General features: G+C 39.8%; 1 protein-coding gene across 2 annotated transcripts; it reads right to left on the bottom strand.

Moving 5' to 3' along the window:
- Positions 1-24: 24 nt before the first annotated feature.
- ints2 (integrator complex subunit 2) lies at positions 25-23,792 on the bottom strand. Of its 2 annotated transcripts, none has more exons than XM_023342835.1 (25): positions 23,492-23,792; positions 22,048-22,357; positions 21,793-21,931; positions 21,475-21,577; positions 20,534-20,647; positions 19,557-19,687; positions 15,962-16,132; positions 15,182-15,402; positions 14,951-15,076; positions 14,150-14,221; positions 12,699-12,813; positions 12,131-12,199; positions 11,401-11,535; positions 10,112-10,288; positions 9,679-9,793; positions 8,497-8,601; positions 7,301-7,465; positions 6,833-7,034; positions 5,517-5,642; positions 4,393-4,594; positions 4,031-4,297; positions 2,813-2,920; positions 2,533-2,638; positions 1,402-1,578; positions 25-422 (listed from the first exon to the last, which is right to left on the bottom strand). In XM_023342835.1, exons 2-25 carry the CDS (start codon positions 22,338-22,340, stop codon positions 241-243), a joined length of 3,621 nt encoding a protein of 1,206 aa, XP_023198603.1. In that variant the 5' UTR covers positions 22,341-22,357; positions 23,492-23,792; the 3' UTR covers positions 25-240. The 2 variants fall into 2 exon arrangements, with proteins under 2 accessions (XP_023198603.1, XP_005812378.1); XM_005812321.2 differs by having other exon boundaries at positions 9,679-9,790.
- Between the last annotated feature and the right edge of the window lie 1,436 nt (positions 23,793-25,228).

The following is a 25,228-nucleotide window of genomic DNA, read 5'->3' as shown; positions in this document are numbered from 1 at the left end:
AATGTGTTTATTCTCAGACGGCCACCAGATTATTTTTTATTATTTTATTACAAACAAAAACGGTAATAAACGCTCCCCACAGTTCACAGCAACATTTAGCTGCATTAGTTTCGTGCTGTAATGTGCAGAGAGTGACAGCACCCCTGTTAGGAGTGTTGGACAGGCAGCAGGCTAGCTGTCTCTTCAGGTCAGGTCTCTCTGCTTCCACAGAATGTATGAAAGTCTTAATGTGTGCTCAGTCTATAGTCCGTGAAGCGTGGAGCTGATAATGTCCATGAAGGTGGCTTCAACGCAGTAGCAGAGCTGCACATCGGGGTCGGCGCCGCCCAGCTCCTCGGCCGTCTTCTGAGGCAGAGTCAGCTTGGAAGAGCCTCCGCCCGGAGCTGCGGCTTCCTGAGGTTTCTCTCTCAGACTCTGGAGGCCTGGGAGGAGGAGGAAGCTTTTATTTCTACTTCAGCCATAATAAAATGTTTTAAATGTAACCGGTATCCACTTTAATACATGTAATCTCAACATTTGTTGTGTTTTGGAGGTCTTCTGGTAAAGTGTGCTGTAATACCGAGATGGAAGACTATCAGTGTCAAACTTGACAACATCTCAGGGAACTTCTTACTACTAAATAAATATATAAATCTCACTGGGCAGGCGAGAGCCTCTTGTGGCGTCATAGTAGTGCGCCAACAAAAGCAATGCATTAGTATGTTTTAAAGGTCTGAACCAAATAATTGGATTAATTGTGATTAATCAATTATTGAAATAATTATCAATTAATTTAACAATCCATTAATCATTAACTGGAGTATATAGACACACAAAAACAATTTTGCTGAAATACATGCAGAGCAGCAATTAAGCCATTGATTAACCCAAAAATATCAATAATATCAATACCTAGTCTGTATCAGTATCGGATCGATACTAGTGTAGTAAAATCAACCCTTTAGTTTCAGGTTTTTATTTTATTTTATTTTTGGTGATGTACCTCAAAAAAAGATTTTGTTTTGATTTGTTCTCAAATGATATTTTTTTGCACTCTGTATTCTGCATGAAACAACACACACCAATATGTTTTGTTTTTCTGTTGTTGCTGTTTATCATGTAAATGTTATTGAAGTCTTTTGTGGACACAAATACAGTACTTTGTCCCGAATCCGTCCTGGTTTTAACAGAAAGTATAAATAAAAAATTAAAAGGAAAAACCACAAAAACACCTAAAGGTCAGAAGTTTGATTAATGTATCAAACATAGATAAAAAGTATTTGCGATATTTACTTGCATTTATTTTGCAGTTACTTGGTTTCAGATCGATTGATCGCACACCTCTAACATTGAACACCCGAGCAACATTTATTTTTCTTAGCTAACCATAAGCCGAACAGTCAAAGTAACTGTTATACTTACGGGCAATGAAAGGGTCGATGTCTCTGACTTTGGTGGCCACATCAGAAGCACAGACCTGGCCCACTTGTACCAATAAAGCTGCCACGTCATCATAAAGAGGAGGGAAGGCCTGACAGAAAGCCACCAGGCACGGCAGCGTGGGCATGAAGAAGGAGAACCGCTTGGCACGATTCAGCACTACAAAGCACAACACACACTTATGAGTCCAAACAGCAGCTGTGCAAACACAGAGCACACTCTTAAGTAGGCTGCTAAATGCCCTGTAATTAAGAGGGATGGCTGCAGTAGCAGCTAGTAGCCAGACGGTGGCAGCATTCTACAGGAATAGCGATACTAAAACACCATGTTTGCTGAATACTAACAGGAGTTAGAATGAAAACATCCCATAAAGCAGGGGTGGTAGAACTCATTTTCATTTTGGGCCTGTCAGGATCATAAATGTCCTCAGATGGCCGGATGGATGGAATAATAAAACCACTCCATTAACAAACTGCTAAAATATTAAATATAATATGCCTCTGCATTCAATGAGAACTTCTTGGGGGGAGTAATATGGATTTAAAAGTTTTAGGATAATATTTTGAGCTGCTATTGTGGTAATAATAAATGTGACAATAAAAACTATTTATTACCTATTTTTTAGGTAACTGTATGGTTGTTACTGCATGACACAGCAATCACAGCCCCACAAACACAAACACTGATCAATTAAAAAAATAAAACAAACATACCCATTTATAATGCACATCTTTGTGCCACCAGTCATAAAGAAGGATGATTTTGTATCACTAAACTGCATTTAATCAATATTTTGAAGCTGATTGATGTATACCGACGCCTTCATTGAACCAACTGTTCAACGAAAAACAGAAAAAGTAATAATCCCAAAATTATGGGCAGTTTTTTGGGATTAAACATTGTTGATTGAAATTTATTGTGACGATAAATCAAATTCATCAAGATAAATGATAAACGATATGATAAAGACTCATCGCTGGTACAGTTGATTTGATTGATAAAATAATACTTAAGCACACAATTGGCATCTTGAAGGTTCTGAAAAGTTATGGTGGGCTGGATTTGGGCCTCGAGTTTGACACCTGTTCTGTAAAGGAACAAGACGCAGCTGACCTGTTAACAACGTGCCCATCACACTGATGGCCAGCCTGGCCACACTCAGGGATTTGGGTAAGGCGTACTGCGTGCACAGGTATGACAGCAGCTGAATTGCAAAGATCTGTGGGCAAAAGAAAGTACACGAGATGTCACTCATGGATGTAACACAATAAATACTGTACATTTCAACCTAGAGGAGCTGCCGGTGAAGAGTGCAGGTCTATCAGGGAGGCTCTGGCACAAAACCAAGCAAAGTTCAGGATTTTATAGCCTGGAAGCAGCAGGGAGGACTCACCTGCTTCTCCAGCTGGGGCTGGGCCAGCAGCTCTGGGATGAAGTCCAGACAGATATGGATGGAGGGGATGCCTGCCACAGTCAGAGGCAGTAGAGCCTGAGGGTAACCCTGACACAAAGGGAGGGGGGGAAGAAAATATTCATCCTATAATTAAACCATAAAGACAAGGGAGGGGACAGTTGACTCATCCAAACAGTCTTTTTGTGTGTGTGTGTGTGTGTGTGTGTGTGTGTGTGTGTGTGTGTGTGTGTGTGTGTGTGTGTGTGTGTGTGTGTGTGTGTGTGTGTGTGTGTGTGTGTGTGTGTGTGTGGATTAGTGGTTTATGTTCAGCAGCGTGTGGACAGAGGTGGATTTACTTTAGAAGAAGCCCACCATATGGCTGTCAGACACTAGTGGGAGAGCTGCAGTTTATTACTGAAGCACAACGTGGCGACTGGTGCAGTAGACGTGATCTGATCCTTCGTTAAAGGGGCGGTATCAGGTGTCTGCCAGCCACATAGCGCCACTTTATAGCAAAATGAAGTTGCTATGTTACCTTCAGTTGTTACAAAAAGGCATATCAAATATGCTAAATATATCAAAGCACCATAATAAATGGAACATTGACCAACATATTTGATGTGTAATTAACATTTTATCGACGGCACTTGACAAAGTGTAGTCTTGTTGGCTTACACATCTGTTGACTATATAATGGTTTTTAAACTCCTGCTCTTTCTGAAACTGCCTTCAGGAAGTCATCACAACTCCTCTATTAACTCTTTAACAACGTTTTACCAGTGTTTCACTGAGAAGCAGCTCGTGTAACGAGCTCAGCAGATGTGCAGTTCCACCAGGTGTTTGCTAATTGCTACTGGCTAGTCTGAAGGAGCCGAGGGGGGAAGGAACAGGGGAGGGCTGCCCTGTGAGGCGGCTCTCGGAAGCTGCAGGTGTGAGGAGGAGATCTGTATTTGAAGGCAGCGCTAGGTCCATCAAGGCGTTTTGCACGGCTGAATGGTTGCCATGGGAGACTAAAGGATTCCTCAAATGTGCAAGAAAGAATCAAAGCAACACTGCAGATATGTTTTTGCTGAGGGGATAACATTATATAACATGATGTGAAGCTCAGAAAGTCGATTGTACATAATACTGCCCCTTTAAAAGCCCACAGCTGCTCTGAGCACCAGAGACTATTGCTGCTAAGACTTGGGAGGGGAAGTAGGACAAAACTGTATTTACCTGAAAGTGAACCAGCTTAGCAATGTTTGGGTCAGCAATGAACATCTGATGCAGCAGACAACAGATGAGGCACTGGACTTCCCTCAGGTCACTGAGCAGTCCCCCGTCCGGCTCGGTGTCATCCACGCTCCCTCTGCTCGTCGACAGCAGGCTTCCTTGTTTTGGGCCCTGATTGGTCCTCAGAAGGCTGTCTGTGGCGGCCCCCAGCAGCTGCTCTTCGGAGGTGGACAGACAAATCTCCAGGAGAATCTGGACAGCCGCGCTGTCCTGCAGGCCCCACAGAGACAAGTGGTTATCAGGTTATCAGACCCCCTGCGGGTCCGAAGATGCAACCCCAATGTTTTGATGAGTGTTTCACTCACCTGCGCAGCCAGAAGGGCATTCTTCAGCTCCTCTCTGGTGACCTCGGGCGTGTCTGGCTGACCGGGAGCCGCCACGTTGGAAATGATCTGATTCTGCCGATCGAAGTCAGCCGTCTCCTTGAGGTGACACTGAAGGTAGGCCTTGGAGGCCAGCAGGTATCCGTTCAGCATGTGAAGGACGATGTCCATCAGAGGGGGACATCTAATGAAAAAATGTTTATGACATCCATTTTATTCACTTTGGCATCTGCTTGGGTCTCGATGTCTGAATCAGGGATGTAAGTTATCGGTTAATGAGTTAATCTGAGGTTGGTTGATATAATCTAACAATTATTTGATAAGCAGCCATTTTCTTGAAAGGCTGAGTTTGCTCTTATATCAAAAGAGATGACCACCATTCCATACAGGACTACGTTTTTCATAATATGCTGAATTACAAAAAACATTACATTTTAATATTACTTTGTGTCGGCTGTATTAAATACTGAATAAGAAAATTGTGGCTTTCTCACACTGTTAAACTTAGACATATTTATAAAATAAAATATAACAAAAACAGAACCTCTTAGGTTGCTGAATAGAAAAAGAAAAGATGAAAAGAAGAAAATATGTGAAACGCTTGATTTCTCATGAGTACAGAGATGTCTGTGGTTGCAATTGAAGGAAGTTCATTAACTCACAACAGCCCGCAAAATCAAACGTGCTTATTAGTATCATGGTTACCCCCAAACCCCCCCATCATGTTGCAATGTTTATGTGTGTTTTCCTCTGCTTTCCTGTTATCACATGTAACGCATCAGTAATGTTTGGTTGAGAAGTTTACGTTGCAGCACGACTGAATGAGGTGAAACGTAAGTAGCTTGTTGTTGTGTTGATATCTTAAAACAGAACTGTTCTAGTATGGCCCCGCCATCTTTGTTTCTGTATCAACTGGCTCTGCTTAAAAGTTACCAGTGGTGCCCTCATCTGGATGATGCCCAAACTACAACACTAAAAGAAGGTCTAAGTGGATGTTAGTTAATCGATTAATGGTTTATTAGATTAAAATGAACTAATAGATTAATTGTTTGCATCCCTAGTGTGAATGTGGCATGTTTTGATGATGATGATGATGAAGTGTTTACCTGTAGACCCTCTGATCACAGCGCAGAACAATCAGAGGATCAACCATCAGGTCGTTCTGCGTGTACCTCTGCTGCCGGAGCAGCTTGGCTGAAGGTTGAAGAGCGTTTACTGTCATCACCCACAACCTGAAACAGGAAGAGAAATAAAAGAGCCTCATAAACGTCACAGGCAACAAAACTGCAATAAATAGTCCAACAGCTGCTAAAGTATTCTGGGTTTGTCTTTACCAGCTTCAAACACCTGACTGACATTTTTTGCCCTATTCCACTTTGTAAAGTAGCTTAAGCTAAATCTGATTGGATGGAGTGAGTTTGTGCTACATTGCCCCCTATCGGACGTTTTTGTTTTGATGAAAACGTTTTAAAACACATCCCGTGTACAGTATATATTTTTTTTATGACAGGTATTTGTTTATATAATGTTTGTGAATAAGGACTAAGACATTTAGGGCCATAAGTTTAATATGTAGACACATTGACTAAGTTTTGTTAAAAAACGCTACAAAGACAACTTCCTTTATTTTTCTTTTTAACTACTGAAATAAACCCAGTAAACCACATCTTTGTATGACATTAATAGCTTAATTTACTAAAACTAGCTTATGGAAAGTTCGCCCCCGTTAGGGTGAACCAGATATTGATCTCTAAACAGCAGGTAGTGCTGCAGCTCCAAGCCCTTCAAGCGTCTTGCACACTCCTATTAATCAATGTATCTGTGTGAAACCTGACACCGCTGCCCTCCTCCCAGCTTCACCAGGACCCCTCTCTTCTATCTCTGCAACACTCAACATAAGAGGGAGCATGGAAAGATACTAAAGTCATCGGGGAGGCAGCAATCCCTCACATCTCCTTCATGGAGAGTTTTCCTGCCCTGAGCTCTTCTAGTTGCAGGCCTCCTCTGGATCGATAGGTCTGCTTAGGTAACCGTGCTCCTTAGAGCCCTGGGGCGCATTGAGGGCGACCCTCATGTAAGCAAGCAAGTCCACCCACACCGAGAGTTGCTTTGCTCGATAGCGATCTATTCACACAAACAGTGAGCGTGAGGCCTGAAGTTAAGAGCAACAACTTCTGCCCTGCAGGTTTCGCTTTAACCCTTTGACTGAGTCACATTCTTTAGAGGCAGAACATCTAGTCATCATCAATATTCAAGACCAAATTTAGCAATAAACTTTTAATCTGGAAAAGGATGCTTATTTGGAGTTAAAGGATTTCAAACTGGGCAGAATTTGATAGAATTTATATTATTAATATAATACAGTAAATGTATTCTTGTGTGTTTTTTTTAAAGCTTTATCACATGGAGCACCAAGTAGCACCTGCGGGGCATCACAGTGTTGAGGCCCATCCAGAGCTTGTTGAGGGTCTGCAGCAAGCGTCGGGGTACGCCGGGCTCCAGCAGCAGGGCCGTGCTGGCTGTGAGGGCCTCTGCGTAAGGGATCAGGTCTCCAGGTGAGAGCAGAGTTAAATGCTCCAGGATCCGCATGAGCCTGGGACTGCTGGAGGGCAACTTCTGGAAGGCTGGAGAAACAAAAGGTCGCATTTATCTTCAAGCTAAATAGCTTGTTGGTGTCTTTCTGCAGTAATTTCTGGCTCAGCTGTGACAACAAACAGATCAAACTGTTGCTGAACAATTTCACCAGGTTAGGGAGCAGTAAGTCAGTTTCCTTTCTGGTAAAGGACTTTTAAACTCTCACCCATTTCTGGTGAGAGTTGGACTCTGCCAAGGATGGATGGGCCTAAAAATGACTCGACTAAACCTGGTTCTCTGTCCTCATCGATCTTACCTTGGTGCAGTTGGTTCTGGGTGTATCTGCAGGTATTACTGGGAAGCATCATTCTTCTGAGAAGGGGCAGTGTGCCTGTCACCTCCTCCTCACACACCCAGTCCTCCACTAAACACAAGTGAGGGTAGTTGGTGGCCAAAAGTCTCAACAGTGCAGAGTGCAGACCTGAAATCAGCAACAAGTTTGTTGTTGTTTTTTTAACTTTCCACAAAGCAAATGAATTATGTTTTCAGAAAAATAAAATTAACTAACTGTGGTTAGTTAATTTTAGGTTAGGTTGGAAACTAAAAAAATTCAATACACCAGTTTGGACCATCTCTTGTGTGGATGTTGCTAATGAGTGAAAATGACTCATGACACTTTTTTTAGCATAAGCAGAGGCGGGTAGAGTACTCAAAAATTGTACTCAAGTAAGAGTAGCACTACTTCAATGTATTTTTACTCGAGTAAAATTAAAAAGTAATTGTTCAAGAAGTTACTGAAGTAAGAATAAAAAACGTATCTAGTTCAAAAATTACTAAGGAACTGATCAGAACATTTGATTTAATATTTAAAACTGATGTCATCCGGCAGACAAAAATGTAAAGTTAGGTTCGATTACAGGTATTTTATAAAATTTATTTATTTAAAAAAATAATAATAATGAAAACAGTAATGAATAATAAATAAAATATAAGAATTTGACATAACTTCACATTCTCTGTCTAAAAAAAATTGTTTAAAGACTAAAACAATGAAAATTGATCAAAATAAATAAGATTTATGATTTTGCATATGTTGTCAATATGTTTTATTTTACATTACTATTTCACTTCCTAATAGTCTTTAAATATATTGTTTAAAAAACCCAATGTAGGGACAACTGCTGAAAATTAGCCTATAAGCACCATGATACAGACATGGAACTGCTGTTTTATTCAGTTTATCTATATAATAATGTGTCTGTCCCTATCAGTTAAACAATAAATACTACCCACCTCTGAGTATAACTGACGCATTTAGTCAATTTGTCTTCAAATGTTAGTAAAGTCCTGTTTTACAGCGGAGTCAAGAGAAACGGAATTTGGCTAAAAATCGGTATCGGAGGGTCAAAAGCCTTAAAAAACATCTGAAGATCAGAAATTCTAATCACTGCGTCTTTAGCTTTTAACAACCCGTTAAGTCTAATGAATGTAGATATCACATTGGAAACTCACCCCCCAGCTCCTGCTGCAGCCCCTGGGCCTGAGTAACCAAGTACTTAATAGGGATCTGGTCCATTAAGGCTGCGGAGTAAGACTTTGGCTTCCTCTGCATCAGTGCTTAAAAAAAAAAGAAAAAAAAACACACACACACAGAGCATCAAATGGTGAATACAGAAGAAGGACGAAGATTTGATTTGGTTTGTATAAGGGCACTAAAGCTGCAGTGCTGATGAGTTCAAGAAATTCAGAGGTGATCTTTCTTTGACGTGGGTTCATTACCACGCTGATGGGCTTCATTACTCCCTCCTTGAAGGCTATGGGAGCACTTGGGTAAGCACAGCAATTAAAGAGATGAGCATAAACTCTCATAAATCTGGCCTAACGAAGGGCGAGAGGAGCGCCCGTCATGTGGGAGAACAAACAGACTATGTGGCTTAATCTGGCTTGTGTGTGTCCCAGTTAACTGTGATCCCACAGCCACCGGACTTGGCTGTTTGTTGGCTCGCCGTTTATTCTCAACGAAGTCGCCAACGCTTGGTGCCAAGAGAGAGAAAGATGAATGACCGCTCATCCACGGTGGAAGCGTCTTCTACGAGATTAAAGAAGTCAAACAGCTTCCTACCTCCGCTTGATGCCTGACAAATTCCCCTCAAATGAACACCAGCGACATTGTTCAGTGAAGGAAGTGACAGTGGATGAGCTACAGCCTTTTCCAACAGAGTAGGGATGCACCGATGCACTTTTTTCACTTCATATACTGAGACAGATAGCTGAGGTTTCGTACTGATCCAATACACAAAGACAGCGCTGAATTGATTTAAAGCACTGAATTTTTTGAAACACAGAAATAAATGTAAACTGTAAATTTATTTGCACCAATCATCAAAAGTGTAAAAAATAAACTGCAACAAATCTTTTTTTTTTTTTTTAATGGTTCAGAAAGTGTAATTAGGAATTCTACATGTAATGTAAAAATAATAAATCGTGAGGTCGCTCAGAGCACAGAAGCATAGAATTAGACTGAATAGATCTGCCCTTATGGAATAGACACAATGTCAGAGACGTTTGATGATTAGAAATGTTTAAATATTGGTATCAATAAGGTTATTAATATCGGATCACTGTATCTCTGCAACAGACAGGAAGTGAGCTGGCGTCACACTGGGAGGGCCTGCATGATGCTTTTTGTCTTACCCAGCTGTTTAGTGCTAGCTAGCAGGTTCTCTTCAAAAGACAGGATGTAGTAAAGGATGAGCAGCTGCGTGGTGATGGAATAGCGCTGCCGTCCTCCTCGACTGCCATCACCCTGCTAAACAAAATATTAATAAAAGAAGAAAAATTACTGACTGTAGGTCAGAGGCCTAGTTAAAGTCCTGGTCTCAAGTGGATTCTCTGTAGCAAGAAAACAGATGTTCACAGATGCTCGGCATTTCAGATATTTGACAAATGTATGTCTCTAGAAGTGCAACGCTGGTAGAGACGAACCATAAAGGGCTTGCAGATTAAAATAAATCCAATTCACATAAAATTGAAGAAACATTGAAGAAAATGTGATGCAGTGTCTGCTGTTGTTAATTTTCTAAGTTGCAGAATGAGATTCTTGCAGTACCGGTCAGGAATGACTCACCCCTGCTGAGCTCTGGAAGACATTGAGGATCTCCTGCTCAGTAATTGGCTGATTGGTTGCCTCGGGGTTGGCCTTGGACGCTGGAGTGAGGATGGAGTTGATGTAGGCATCGATTAGAGGAATCAGCTGGGTGTGGATTGGCGTGGTTGTTTCACACAGCTGACGATAGATCCAGTCCTGGAAGGTTCACACATATTTCAGTACACACTCAGGTTTCCTAAAGGATTTAGCTCTGGGTCTTCAGGTTGCCATGGTAGAAGGGTGAACCATATGTTCTCATTTGGCCAAATGTTTTGGATTCTTATCCAGTTAAAACATCTTATTTTCTATTAACTAGCAGAAAACATAAGATTTTATTTTATTAAATGTCTTGTTATTCCAAGGAGTTCATGATGCCAAGCACTCTAAAAGAGATTCCCAGATCCACTGGAAGAGCCAAACCAACCTTAGTTATAAAGTACAAATTAGCACATCAAGGAATGACCAAAGTGCTTTTATTTTACAAACATAAAAAACCAAATAAATGAAATTCTAAAGTAGTAGACCCAAGGCATCTCAAATCCTCCACCATACCAATAATCAGGTCTTGTTCCACTTATTCATCCAAATCCTACAGTTTTTACTGGCAAAAAGGTTCATATCTGCCTCATATGACCAAATTCCCAGTAGAGTATAACAAATGTTTAACATATATGTAAGTTTGTAAATTATAGGACAGAAAACCGATTTAAAGAACAAAAAATTGGTTCATAATTCATCAAAGCTGTCGTCCCTCATCATCTAGATGAAGGATGAAATTAGTTTGAATGATTTCTTATACTTTTTTATAATAACTGCGTTTGCAGTTTCCTTTTTTTGTAGTCACTAAATGTATTGACAAAATTTGCTCAATTTCTCATTTAGAAATTTAGCAAGACAAATTTCTCATAGACAAGGGACAGCAGATGAAAAATAGCCATTCTTGTGTCATCATATTCATTGATAAATAAAGTCACTGATTACTAATTAGAAGTTGCTTGAAAGTCTAGTCTACTTAAAAAAGTATAATAAAAACCTAAAATTAAGAGCAACAATAAATATGCCATCTGGGATTTTGTTAAAAAAGAATTCCCAAATTAAAATGTATATTTCTTTTGTCAAGGAAAACATGATATTACAATAAAATATGAACCTTTTTACAGATTCTAATCAAGAGTTCCATCAAATTGGTCGACATTTACAAGAACTGGCAAGACGATGGAGCTTTGACGCAGCGTCTAATCTCAGCTGAATGTTAGCATGAGACGAACCTTAATGGACACTTTGTGCTTGGTGAAGGCTCTGCTCCGAAGCAGCTGGTAGATACAGTGGATGGGAAGAAATCCGGTGATGTTGGCACTCAGGCTGTTCGTCACTGCCACCCTCACAGCATGAGCCGTAACCACCTACACAGCGAAACAACGGGACACTTAAACACAACTCTTTAGTCGTTTAATCACTGACTAACTAGCATTCTTGAAAAGCAACGTGTCACCAGATTATATCATATGATTAATTATTTCTAAATAAATGCAACTGCCTGATTTATGTTTTGTTTTTCCTCTTCATGTTGCATTTTTTGACTAATTCCACTTAAATCCGCCCAAATGCATTTTACACATTTTTTTCTTTATGTTTCTTTATCTAATGCAAATTATAGTCCGGAAATTATGGTAATCTGTTTCACCTCAACAAATAAAAAAGCATTTTGCAGCTGAGGAGAAGTCCGGACACCCTGTCCCCTGATAGATAATCTCTGCTATGGTGTTCAAATAATTATGTTCATGTTCTTTCTAGCAAGCTTTATTTTAGAGAGCACAGAGTTCTTCCTCACACATCTGTCGTGGAAGTTAAGCTAGTTAACCTAAAATGGATTTAAAACATTCATGTCCAAATATTTTAGAAGAGGCTGACATGGGGTCTTTTTTTTATTTTTCCTCATCGCCGTGTTTAATACCTGAACTGAAAATACACGCCGGCGTGGACGGACAGCATAAATACCTGCTCCGTGAAAATCTCCTGAGTAAAGATGGTTTTCATTTTGCTCAGAGAGCTCGGTTTGATGGCAATCTGCGAAAAGATAAACCGGACAAAAACAACAACAACAAGAAAAAAAGAAAAGAAAACAATGAGAAACATCGACACCGCAAGGTTCGCTGCGACTGAAAACAACCTCCAGGCAAGCAGCGCTGGTATTTTGTAATTCCCTCCTTTCATATTTCATAAGAAAATTCTACATGGCAGGCAGAGCGCTGAATTGAAAGGAATGCCCTGGGGGTGGAAACAAACAGTCTCTAAATCCAATTACATTACACATCTTAGTGGAAAAACACACTGAGACAGGAAAACTACTTAGATCGCAGGGAGGAAACAATAGTGCACTTAATAAGTAATAAAATGGCAAATTGGCCACAGGGTATGATGCATCTTGCTTGATGTGTGTATGCTGCAAGTGTGTCATTAGTGTTATAGTGTGTATGCACTGCTGCTGCAGATGAGAGGGAGGAGAGAAGGCCAGTACCTGGTCAGTCAGACAGATTTATTGATTTAAGTCTCCCTCCCACCTTACCTTCATCCCCAAAGTAGAGCACACCAACTCAATAATGGAGCTGAGCTGGTTGCTATGGAAATACATGGCAACCAGTAATAGCATCTCTCCAAAAGAAGCAGATACGCCTGCAGCACTGTAAGAAAGAAACATGCACACACACACACACACACACGCACACACACACACACACACACACATATATATGCATGAGAGGCGACTGAGGATAGGCATCGAGGCTTGTGCATAATCCAGGATCCTATTGGGACGAATTTTAAATAAAACTGATTCGTTTCCATAATCTTCCAGTCCACACACTGCATCAGTGTAGATCAAACTCCAGCTCAGAGCATACATGATATTATGCACCTGAGTCGCAACAAGGATGAGTCTCTCTGACAGATAAAGCTGTGTGCAGAGTTGGCTCATAATTCTACAAAAAAAAAGAAAAAGAAAATCTAACAGCTAAATCTAACTTTTAGGCACTGGAAAAAAAAAACATATATGCAAGAATTTCAACATCCACAAGAGACACATTTTTTAACGTTTTAATAAACTAAAGCTGAAGTTTTCTCCTGAGGCACGAGAGCAACAAACGTCCAGAGCTATGCTAACAACAACTCAGCTGTGCTGTGATTATGTGAACTCATTGGAAGAGAACTAAATCAGAAGCGGTTTAAGAGATTGTGATTTCAAATATTTAAAACTGGAGAAACAACTGATGAACCTTGGAGATGAGCTATAAATAATACCTTTAAAGTTAATTTCCTAAAATGCTTTCACATACCAGCTAACACTCCTTCAATGCTAACTACAAGTAGAACCACCTCTATTATGATTTTTTTTTTTTTTTGCTAATCTGAATGTTTACAATATTGTTTTGTACTTAATATAAAAAAGGTCTCAAAATATTTAACATGTATATCTGGGATGGAGATTTCCTGGATCCTTTTTAAATTATTTATCTACTCTAAGAATTACATTCTGATTTCATCCTTGTTGAAATCAGAATGTAATTCTCATTACATTCAGAATTAATGTAATTCTGAATTACATAACCATTCCAGTGTTCACACTGGAATGGTGACACACTAGAAATGATTCCAGTGTTCTAGGCGATTCCACACTGGAATCACCCAGAAATAAATACAAATCTCTTCATCATTTATTTGAAGAAAAACAAAACAAACAAAAAAAGATTCATGAACATGTTAGTTGGTTTTTCATTAAAAAGGGCAAAAATAATGTCTGGTAAATTAATTAAACAAACCATAAGTAGAACACACACCTGTAGAACCTAACAGCTATATTGAGATGAAACTCAACATTTTACGCAACGGTTTTCATTTAGCCAGACATAATGACTACCTTTATTGATATTTAACCAGTTGAAGAGATTCAGCTAAACATTAATTAAACAAAAATATGTAATTTGCACATTAGTTTTTTTTCTTTTCTTGCCGATGTCTTACCTTTCAAAATATTCCTCCTCTTTGATCATCCAACTTAACCACATGACCATAAGTTGTTCTTGCTCTGGTGTGCTGCACAAACACAGAGGTGCGAATAGTTGTAATAAAACTTGAGAAATAAATAAAAACAACACTTAAATAGACTTTTGAAACAACATTTTAGCAAGAATATTCAGATGAAGGTAATAAAGTTAAATTATTACAGACAGGAAATCTGAAAGTTACATTATTAGCATTAGGGATGCACCAATCCACTTTTTTTCACTTTCGATAACCGATCCGATACAAAAAACAGTGTTGAATTGACTTAAAATGTTTGTTTTCTTAATACAGATGTAAATATAGTGAATTACACATTTATTTGATAACTATGCACGAGTTCAGCAAACCTATTTTAAATATACCAATAGTTTCACAAGCTTTTAAAAACAAAACAACTTTAATTTGTTCAGTCAGAGTAATTAGGAGAACAACAGCCAATAAAGAAACTGACAAAAACAATACAACATGTAAAAATAAACTGCCACAAGCAAGCGGTTAAAGTGCAATTAGGAATTCTAAATATAAGATAAAATAAATAATAATGCATGACGTCACTGAGAGCACAAAGCATAGAATCAGACTGAATAGATCTGCTCTGATGTATCAGACAAATTGTCACCGATACTCAATCTAGAATTTCTTTTCCATACGAGAACCGATACAGATATTAATATTGCATCGCTGCATCTCCAGTTCACATACAGTAGGTGTTGCAGGGCATTAAAAAACAAAACAAACAAAAAAGAAAACTTTATGTACCTGACCAGGGTGGGGAAGGCCAGCAGCTTGCAGAAGGACAGAGAGACAAAGCGAACCCCAGCAGGAGTGGCTGGAGGTCGGCTGGTCATCAGCTGCAGCAGCTGCTCCGCTTCTTCATCTGTAGGTCTAAATACATGTCCAATTCAAGCCAAGTATCGCACTTGAATACAAACAAAAGGTGAAAAATAACGACCCCAACATGAGGACAGAATGACAAATGTGGCATCTCACCTGAGCCCGGCGATGCCCATGAGGGCGCAGTAGAGCCGGAGCAAAGCGCTGGCCTTCACCACGTGCTCCTCCCTGAGACCGGAGTAACCCGAGCCGCCCCCGTCCTCCACGCTGGCGTCGTTGGGCACGTGCGTGCTGCGCGAGCGTGGCAGGATGGCCACCAGCTCCAGCAGCAGCTGTCTGCGCATCTGCCACAGCACGGAGCTGCTCTCTCTCTTCCGCTGGCGGAGTGAAGAGAGGAAGACCTCTGAGCCAAATGCTGAGCTCCCGCACCACAGTTGCCATCACAACATAATCCTCTTTTAGCCTTTTTTAACGAACTACTAAACTTAAGTACCGTATAAAAACCATTATGAAGATGCATGACGTCACTCACGCAGGTAAGACTTTCTGGTGAGCTCCGAGAATAAAAATAGCTGAAATAACTGAATTCTTTTCAGTTTTCTGCTCCGTATTCTTGGTTACAGAAAAACATGAAGCTAAAGGTGCTGTTGACGCTAAATGTTTTCAAGACTGTTCTTACTGATTTGGAGAAGGAATCATCTGTCTGTAAATGTTTTACCTGCAGAATCTTTTCACTAATTTATTTGTTTTCTGTTTTGCTGTGGAAGTAAACTCTGTATACTGCTGCCAAGTCTTGAGCAGGACTCTCTTATGAAAGAGATTTTTAATCTCAATGGGATTTTCATTGTAAAATAAAAGTTAATAGCAACAAAAAAATATTTTCAGGAAAAGGTGTTATGAACAATGAAACAATACAGTGAAGAACTTCTTGCTTACCTGTTGTCCGTTGCGAATGAACATGCTGAACCAGGTCCGGACTTTGCTATTGGTTCCCAGGAGCAAACCGCTGACATAAGACACAAGCGGGCTGACGGCCTCGTCCGCCGTGTCAGGTTTGTAGTCCAAAGTAAGAGCTACGCCAAGACCAGGCAGGTGGCACTCTTCCACCTGGACACACACAGTAGAGGGTTAATCACAGGGCTGGGCAATGCAGCTTAAAGATGAAACCTCTCTTTTCTTTTTCCTTAAGTTTTTGAGTTCACAACTGACAGAAAATATCTTGAAGGACATTGGTGAGAAAAAAAAAATCTAAATAATAAAAAAAATGTATAAAAAATTTCCAAAAAATAAAATCTTCAAAAATAGAAAACTCGGTTAATCGGTAAAATCAATTTATCGCCCATCCTCAATTTATGAGGATGGATAAATGCCACACCGGTTGGATATAAGCCTGCTATGATAAGCAATAAATTAATTAAATTATGTGTTTAATTAAAATGAGATCATTTCCATTTGGACAACAGCAGTTAAAAAGATTCCTAAGGTTGTCAAAAAGCCAGCATTTTGAAAAATGCTGCAAGCATTTGACACCCAGTATGAAGTAATTAGTTTGCGCCTTTTCTTTTTTCTTTTACAAAAATGCTAATTGGCACTTTTGCCATTTTTCTAAGCTGCCTAAGCTGAATGATCAATATTTTTTGAAACAAAATTTTGATTACAGAGACTTCATAATCCATTTTACTTATTGTTCTTTGATTGTTGGGTTTATTTATATTGGATAATTAAAATGTTTTCCAGTTCCACTGTAAAATGTTCCTTATAGATTAAGGTGTTTTTATCTTTGAAAGAGTGTACTTGCATTAATATCATTATTGTTACATTAGTTGAAAATGGTCGCAAAATGACAATATTATCGTTTATCTTAATAATTTGTGGGATACTTTATTGCACAGTAAAACTTGCTATCGTGACAGGCCCAGTTGAATAGATGGATCTGCAAACAGACGGAATAAAATAGAGGAAAAAGAAATGTATAAATTCAATTATTTGTCTTCCATATGCAGCTATTCACTTTTTAAACCCTGATCCAACCCCCAAGACACTTGAATCCAAGTCCGTATCTTTCCATACTTTTTCAAACTGCGTAGGAACCCTGAGATGGCGAAACAGTCGGGAAACTAAAAATACTTTTAAGTACAGCTTCACGTTAACTCCACAGCCCTTCTGTCTTAGTGGAGCCGTGCAGGAGGCAAGTCGTGCTGAGGCATCATTCTGCGGAGCGATGAATTTTCACAACCTCCCGGGGCCTTGTTCAATAACTGACCTAACGCTGCAACCTCCTCCACAGGAGGAGGGAAAGCGAGAAGACAAATTTCTCCCCCCAGGGTTAGCACCGCACAGAGGATCACAACATAAATCAGCGAAGAGACAAATCTCTTTTACTAACCTCTACCACGCGAGTCCATCTTGGTAGAGAGAGAGGAAAAGAAAAAAAAGTTGACAGCAAAAAGGGCCAATTACACAACAAGTGTTCAGACTCAACATACAGCAGACAAACGTTACTTCCAAGATCAGGCGTTGATTTTATTTTTGTTTTTAAGATCTCATCACTTTGCAGAGCAGAAACGCAGACTGCTGTAAATTAATATGTTACTAAGGAAGTCTGCTAAACCACTAAGGATGTGTGATTATGTTGGAATCACACTCAATATTTAATTCCACCATGTTTCTACAAACACAACAATCCAGCGACATAAACATGTCCTCCCCCAAACATCTTCCAAGAAAGAAGATGATGAAGAGAGATGTGTGATACGTATTTATTTTAGATTAGCCATGAATAGTAATGCAGGGAAAAAAACATTAAGGATAGCAGAGCGAGGTTGCTGCAAAAGTCTCCAACAGAGAGATACTGTGCCAAGAATGATGAATCCATCCCTCATCCAAACATTTCAGGGAGAGATATACTGACTTGCTTTCATTATGCTTTCTTGACCTTTTATTCCCAAGAACCTGAGAGAACTCTGTCTGTATCTAGAAGGTTCTGTTCAGGGGATCGACTGTGAAACCGTGGAGAATATGGTGCAAAAAAGGATTCTTCGTAAAATTAAGAAAAACATTAACAAACCCAAGCATCCTATTTGTGTGATTGTTATACAAGAACAGTGTGTCTTCAGTCAGAGGCTTCTCCAAATTTGCTGTGATACAGACCGCTACAGGAGATCCTTCTTGCCCACAGCCGATAACTACAACATTTCTTAGAAGAACCGTTGATAATATGATGATATGACCCACAACATTTAATTTGGAATCAATTTTTGAATTTGAATTGGACTGATTTGATTTGTTGGCTGAAATATGCAAGTGTGTTGAAAAAAGCAAATGAAAAAAAGTTAAATCACCAAAAGTGTTGTGATACAAAAAAAAAAGAGATTTACTTAATAAAGTACAGTATGTACTATTTTTAATTTAAGAAATAATTAAAAATATTTAATTATTTAAATAGAAATCAGATTGTAGATCCAAATCGTCAGATGGTTTTTCCACATGTTCCTGTTTAAATGAAAGGCATCCAGTATGCTTATTATTTTGGGCTCGATTGAAGAAAATTGAAAACAATATTTTGTCTGTTTTCAGAAATAAAAACAGGATCTAGCTCACTCTTCATTTGATGTATTTAACCAAGTTTTAATACAGCAGTTGAAAGGAGATTTGGATGCACCAAGGTGTACTGTAGTTTATAGGTCAATAAGTAGATCTGCTTCTATTTATTATGAAAACAGAAGGAAATCAGAATGCTTGGAAAAGATGATCACTTTGTGTTGCATCTGACATTTTTGTAAGTAGTTTTGATTTAAAAGTACGGCTGGACAACATGGCTGAAAACATGTCACAATATAGGCGTTTCACGTCAGTCGATATGAATATTCGTTAATATCGATAATTCTTGATTCATTTTTTGTTTTAGATATCTGAAATGCTACCAAACTGGTCGGGTGACTTTTCCTGTTTTATCCTCAGTTTTCACTCCAAGCCGTCTTTCTTTTCTTAAGAACTTTTGAGGCACGGTGGAGAAACATGAAACTGCTTTTGCACGAGTAACTGAACAGGTTGTTGCTAGGTAACCAGAGAATGAGTGAGTTTGATGATGCCACCAGGCTTGCTTAGGTGGCCATGAGAGGTTGAGCAGTAAAAGGTTTTCCTTCTGCCTACATCTCCCAGAATGCTGTGCGGTTCCGGATCAGAGTTCAATTAAAGTTTTATGTATTGAATACTCTATCCGATGTATTATCTATTGATTTTGATCACATGTCAATCATGATGTATTGGTCACAGAAAAACCATGCCAGAGGCCACAAATGCCTCACAAGCATCACTTTGAGCATCCTCCGGCTAAATCAAAAAGTACTCTCCCAGTTTTGGGGGCTGCTGGGATACCTTTCTACCCTGATAATTAGTTTTCACTCAGGTAGATGAAGTGGAAACCGAGAAGGATAAACAACGACCTCCATAAGATCTAGCTAGGTTCAGGGAAAAGGTTGCCTGTGGGCTCTGTCTGGAGTCTTGTGATTACATTAACAGGGCAACTCACCACCATGGCTCTGATGTTCAGGGCTTGTGAGGGGTTCATCTGACAGAGCTGCCTGAGGGCTTCGGTCCTGCGCCGACCCCCCACACTCTCCTCATCCTGACGCTCCCCGTTCTTGATCAGCCCTCTGCAAACTGAACCCAAACACAGCAGCGTCTTAGCGCCTCTTAAGGCATTTGGTCGGTTTTCACATGCGGAGGAATTCCAATCAGATGGTTTACCAAAACAACAGCCTTGGAGACCGTGATTTCTCTGTTGCTATGGCCAGGTCTCGCCCTCCATTAGCACCGTACACCACTGAATCATGACTCATCGCCATCGGGGTGGGGGGGAAACGCAATTCTAATCTCATCAGGGAGGCATTATCTCATTTTTCCTCTAGTTCCCCCCACAGCAGACGGCTTATAAAGTAAAATGTTATGACTGAATAAGACTGTGGCATGTCCTCAAATCATATCAGTTTCTCTCTCTGCTGAATCTAACATCTTTTTTATGCATTGTGGAAAAAAAAAATACTCGCGAAGTTTAAACTGACTATCAGTTGTAGTTAAAAAGGACTGGCCTTGATGCTTCTAGACGTCCCATTTATTACACTTAGGCTTTATTCTCAAAACGTCTTTCAAGTCAAGCAGAAAGGATTTCTTGATGCTAACGCAGGAATACTCTATTGACTCTGCGCCGACCCTGTTTGTGATAAGGAGGCACTGGAGACAACAGAAGATCTCCTCTAATTTGCTTCTTAAAGCACACACAGCTCTCTCCGTGAGCTGGAGAACTCAATGTTTATCATCAAAGACAAATGCACACACCCTCGGGGACTCTGGCGCGGTCAGAATTAAGAGGGGAACCGGCTGAAGTGATGCAAAAGACTAGAAGTTTAAAATTACAGTTGCCTTTAAAAATAACAAACCAATCAGTGTTTTTTCCTGAACTGCCACTGTTTAATAAAGACATGCGGCCCTCCGAGACAGATGGCTTACCTTCGCTGAAGCTGTCTGGGACATTAGCAACCAGCAGGCACATGAACCAGTCACCGTTGCGGACGTGAAGCAAAGCCTCTGCCACGTCCACGACGGGCAGCAAAGACGGTAGCTCTGAAAGCAGGACAGAAAGAACACAGAGGCTTATATATACATACATCCCAATAATGCTGCATAATATGAAGGAAATATGTGATAATACTGGTGAATGTTGCAATTAGAATATTAATTGTGATAAGCTTTGCTTTGGTTTCACAGTAAACACCCACATAAGGAGCTGTCTATCCAGGTACTGAAAAAAATAATAAATTTCATCCCAATGACAAGGTTTTACGGGCACAGAGAGTCCAAATGCATGCTACTATTTATTGCAGTCAAAGCAGTTCTTTGCAAAATGCAAATGGCGAACACTGTTAGTGCAATGACAATAAATCTGCAATAAACCGTGCAGGCCTAGCCAACATCATACTAAATCCTACTGTAGCCAGCTGGGTGTTTCAACAAGACAACAAACAACAACAGACAACAAAACTATTAAACTTCTGAGATATCAAAACTGCTACAGATTTTTGAACTATGTTTAAAATATGTTTTTTGTAAGGAAACAAGCTTATTTAAATAAAATCATATAGGCAGAGTGATCGAAATCAAGCCAGGACTATTGCCAGGGCATTGCTTATCTCTACAAGGACATTCATCCAAATAGTAGTAGGGTGTATGTCTATATTTGAGCATGAATATAAAATGAATATATAAAGTTGTGTGAGACTAGTTTCTCTCTTTTTAACTTCTAACTTAACTATTTGACTTTTCAAACAGAAGAGCATCTGTGAGGTCAGACATTGATGTTGGACAAGAAAGCTTGTTGCGCAATCTCTGCTCTAATTTATTGCACAGGTTTTCTGTCATCTCCAGAAAAGAGAAAAAAGTGGATTTGTTACCTGCTTGTAAAATACAGAGGACATCTGCCACTTCTTCCAGATAGACGGGGCTCTCGAAGAGCTCAGAAGACTTTAAGAAAAACTCCCCATTGGAGTCTGTCACCTGAAAAATAAAAAGACAAGAGAGAAATATTCAGCTTTTGCCAGTGAGGAACTGATGGAAATAAATAGTAAGTATTTTTGTGCTTTGAGTGAATAATTTCCACCTAAAATGTGTAACAATAATATCTTATTCTTGTTTTTATACATAAAGAAGCCTCACTAAGACAGCACCAGCAATAAGTTCAGAATGCAGCATGGCCAATGGCATGCAAGAACCTTATTCATGATGGCCAGCAACTCGCTGAGAGTCAGACGGAGCCTTCTGAGGGGATCACTGTGTTCGAACTCCAGTGTGAGTCCGTGCTGCAGCTGCGACACCAGGATGCTTTCACCATTGGAGCCGCCTGCCTTGTGCCTGGTGGAAAATACAAAATATTGTGAAAATCGCTAAAGTGAACACTTGGAATTATGCATTAAGAGTACAGACGTATCCTTCATCAGCCGCTGTCACAAAAAAAAAGTCAATAATACCTGAGCTGCTGTTCCTTCCGTGCATCCTGCTCCAATGCGTGGAAGTCCACAGACAGAAGCGCTACGATGGAGTTGACGGCTTCCACTCCAGACAGGAGGCGCAGGATGAGCTTCTTGTCCTGCGCCCATGATTGACTCTGATCTGCGGGAGCACATAGAGCCATCCTCACCAGACAGGGGAGCAGCAGCCTCAGCTCCGGGTCACTTAGGGCTGCGAGACGTACCACGTCAACTTTCTGCATGGCTTCGAAGGCGTAGGAGCTGACAAACTGGAGCCCTGCGCTGTCTGCCATCTCTGCTCGCTGATTTCCTGTCGGCAACAGATTACAGTGCTGTGAAAAATTTCAATATTGAAACAAAGATAACCTGAGCATTCAAAAAAATGTGTAGTTTTTAAAACCTATCTAGATTAGAGTAGCAAAGTAGCTTCAGATGATCACACCATATCTGTTTGTTGGTTTGATGTTGTTTTTCTGAAGTGCTATTAGTTTTAAAGCAGATGTATTGGCACACACAACTACCCGTACGTTTTGGGATTCTCAAGATGTGAGAAGGCCACTTGTGTTTTTGATTATGATTTTGTATTCTCATCAGATACTTAAAGCTTATAGATTCAGATATTAAGTGTTGCTTTTCTTAGCCCACTTCATGCTGTCACACGGGTTCTGCTTTTTGGAATTTTTGATTCGACAAGTCAGATGGTATTCAATAACACTCATTTGATCATCAAAACCATTTTGGATTGCCAGGAAAATATATTTTTTAAATAGTATTTTTTAATGTGTATTTTGAGAAAACTTCAATGCAAGTAAGCATACTATTGAGTTCTTGTGGTCTATTATAAACTGACTTAACGCTTATGCATAAGTAACATTTACCATGTTTAAAAACTGCTCAGGTCCAGAGATAATTGATCTGAAAGGGGATGTGTAAACTAACAGCTGTTATTTATGTATTATGGAGAAACACGTACATTCTTAGTCTATCATAGATAACACTATACTTAGGTAGTATTTGATTTATGGCAATGTTTTCAATAAATCTAGTTGCATGTTTGATCGTCCAGTTGCAACAAAACAACATTTATCCATCTAGTTCTTAACAACAATGTGAGGTTAATGGAGTTCTTTACTAATACTCGCTATTTTAACTTAGTGAGGACAATATGTTACTTAAGTTTACAGATAAATACTCCGAAAGTTTTAAGGAAATGTTAAATAAGACATAATATTGGCCAGACGTTCTAATTCTATGATTCGGTGAAGCTAACTGTTAGCTGTTGGCGGCTAAAAAAAAGTCGCTATTTCCCCATGATTTTAGTGCGGCTCTTAGCATGCTAATGCTAAGCTAGACAGAGAGCAACACTCCTGTGTGCTTTACGTGTTGCCTTCGCTGAATGAAACAATTATTAAAAACACGTATATTTAGACAAAGAGTAACTTACCCCACTAATTGAACCGATGCTGTAACTTCTGAGGCAAATTAAACCACGGAGGCCTTCAGACCTCGGACTTGGCTGCGTGCAGTCGGCCACCCAGCCTAACGTCACACGCCGGCTGCCTTTCTCCTGGATGGCTGGGGGAGATAAGTTCGTCCGAGCTGATGCCGGCTATTTTTAAGTACCCTGACCGTTTCTATCTTTCATATTGACACGTCTGTGACTTCCTCTCGTATTTTTAACCCACTGCAAACACAGTGGTTATATCCAGTGAGTGAACTGATGTTGTCAGTAGCGCAGTGAAGCAGTGACTGACAGTAACTACAGAGACTGGGCTCCAGGCAGGCAGTGTTGTGATACAGCTACTGAGATCTGACATTGACACACTGCTTGTCTGCTAGCATCAAACTTACTGTAGCGCTTTAAACTCCCAACATAAAGCACATTAAAATGACCTAGTTAATTTTATTTTATACTTTTAATTTTTTTTTTTATTAGCAAAGGTTTGTGTTAAAAAATATTTGTCTTATTACATGGATACTAATAATTCATGAGGTGGGTTTGATCCTTTTTTTTTTTTTTTGACATTTTAGTCTCAACACAACGCGCAAGAATATATGTATATATTTGCGGGACGAAATCTCGTGTTATTAAAAAGGCTGCTTATTTCTCCTTTAAATTGTGTCACATTTGTAAGGAAAATATATTTTTTAGGTTGAACATCAAGAGTTGTGGGGTTCCTTAGGCGTGCAGTTAGTTCTTGCATGACCAACACAACCCCAAAGATGTCTTCCTGCAGCAATGTGTGACCACATGCTGTTGTAGATTCTCAGTCATTCAGGACACAACAATCCAAAGGGCTTAAGTAGAAGTTTATCTATAGCTGGAAGGAAGCAGTTAGATAAGCTCATCAGGAAGGCCAGCTCTGTCCTAGGATGCTCCCTGCCCTGACCTGACACTGCAGGTGATGGGAGATAGAGCAACTCTGGCTGAAATAACATCACTGTTAGGCAATATCTCCCACCCCATGCATGAAGCTGTTGCAGAGCTAGAGATCTCCTTCAGTGACAGATTGGTGGTGCATCGTTGTAGGAGATCCTTCCCCCCAGCAGCTGTAAGACTTTGTAACAGTCACTGCTTCCAACAAACTGAAATTATTGCATCCCTGCTGTTTGCGGCAGTTTTCCTAATTTTAAACAGCGCTGTTTTTATGCACATAGAAACACATGTACAATGTTGTGCTTTTCCCCCTTTAAATTACCTTTGTCAGTTTCACATTTCTTTTAGTTGAAATATGCTCAGACGTGCAAAGAAAAACTCCCAGCACAACTCAAAGACAACACAATAGAAAACCTTTTAAGATTTGGGGACAATTTGTGTGAAAAAATAGATCAAAAATCACACCTGCGCTCTAAAAACAGGACGTTCTCTCCTTCTGGCTGTTACCTTTACCGCCATAGCGAGTCATCCACCTCCATCTGACTTCGTCTGCATCCTCAAACAGGACAGGTCTAGAAGTCGTGATTATCAAAACAGGCTTTTCCATCGAATATTTAATACATTTTGTTTTAAGTGTGTTCAATACGCATGCAGTGTCACTTTGGTGAGTTTTGTCAATTGCCCAATTACAAAGATGCAGCAATGATTTGAAATTGAAAGTCATTCTTGCCCAATTTCTACGGTAAATTATAAAATAGTTCAAGCTTTCACGCTTTCAATGTGGTTCATTAAATGTACTCTGAT

The sequence above is a fragment of the Xiphophorus maculatus genome, chromosome 11, assembly GCF_002775205.1.
Source record: "Xiphophorus maculatus strain JP 163 A chromosome 11, X_maculatus-5.0-male, whole genome shotgun sequence".
NCBI classification, from domain to species: domain Eukaryota; kingdom Metazoa; phylum Chordata; class Actinopteri; order Cyprinodontiformes; family Poeciliidae; genus Xiphophorus; species Xiphophorus maculatus.
The sequence above is the reverse complement of the archived record's forward strand: the minus strand, read 5'-3'. Positions and strand labels throughout refer to the sequence as shown.

What these genes read in the sequence shown, in the direction of transcription:
- ints2 (XM_023342835.1), bottom strand. Translation starts at nt 22,340, where the DNA reads ATGGCAGACAGCGCAGGGCTCCAGTTTGTCAGCTCCTACGCCTTCGAA. An exon ending in ATGGGCATCGCCGGGCTCAG is followed by an intron (nt 15,077 to 15,181) that starts GTGAGATGCCAC and finishes ACATGTATTTAG; the next exon opens with ACCTACAGATGAAGAAGCGG. An exon ending in GAGGAGGAATATTTTGAAAG is followed by an intron (nt 12,814 to 14,149) that starts GTAAGACATCGG and finishes TCTTTCTTACAG; the next exon opens with TGCTGCAGGCGTATCTGCTT.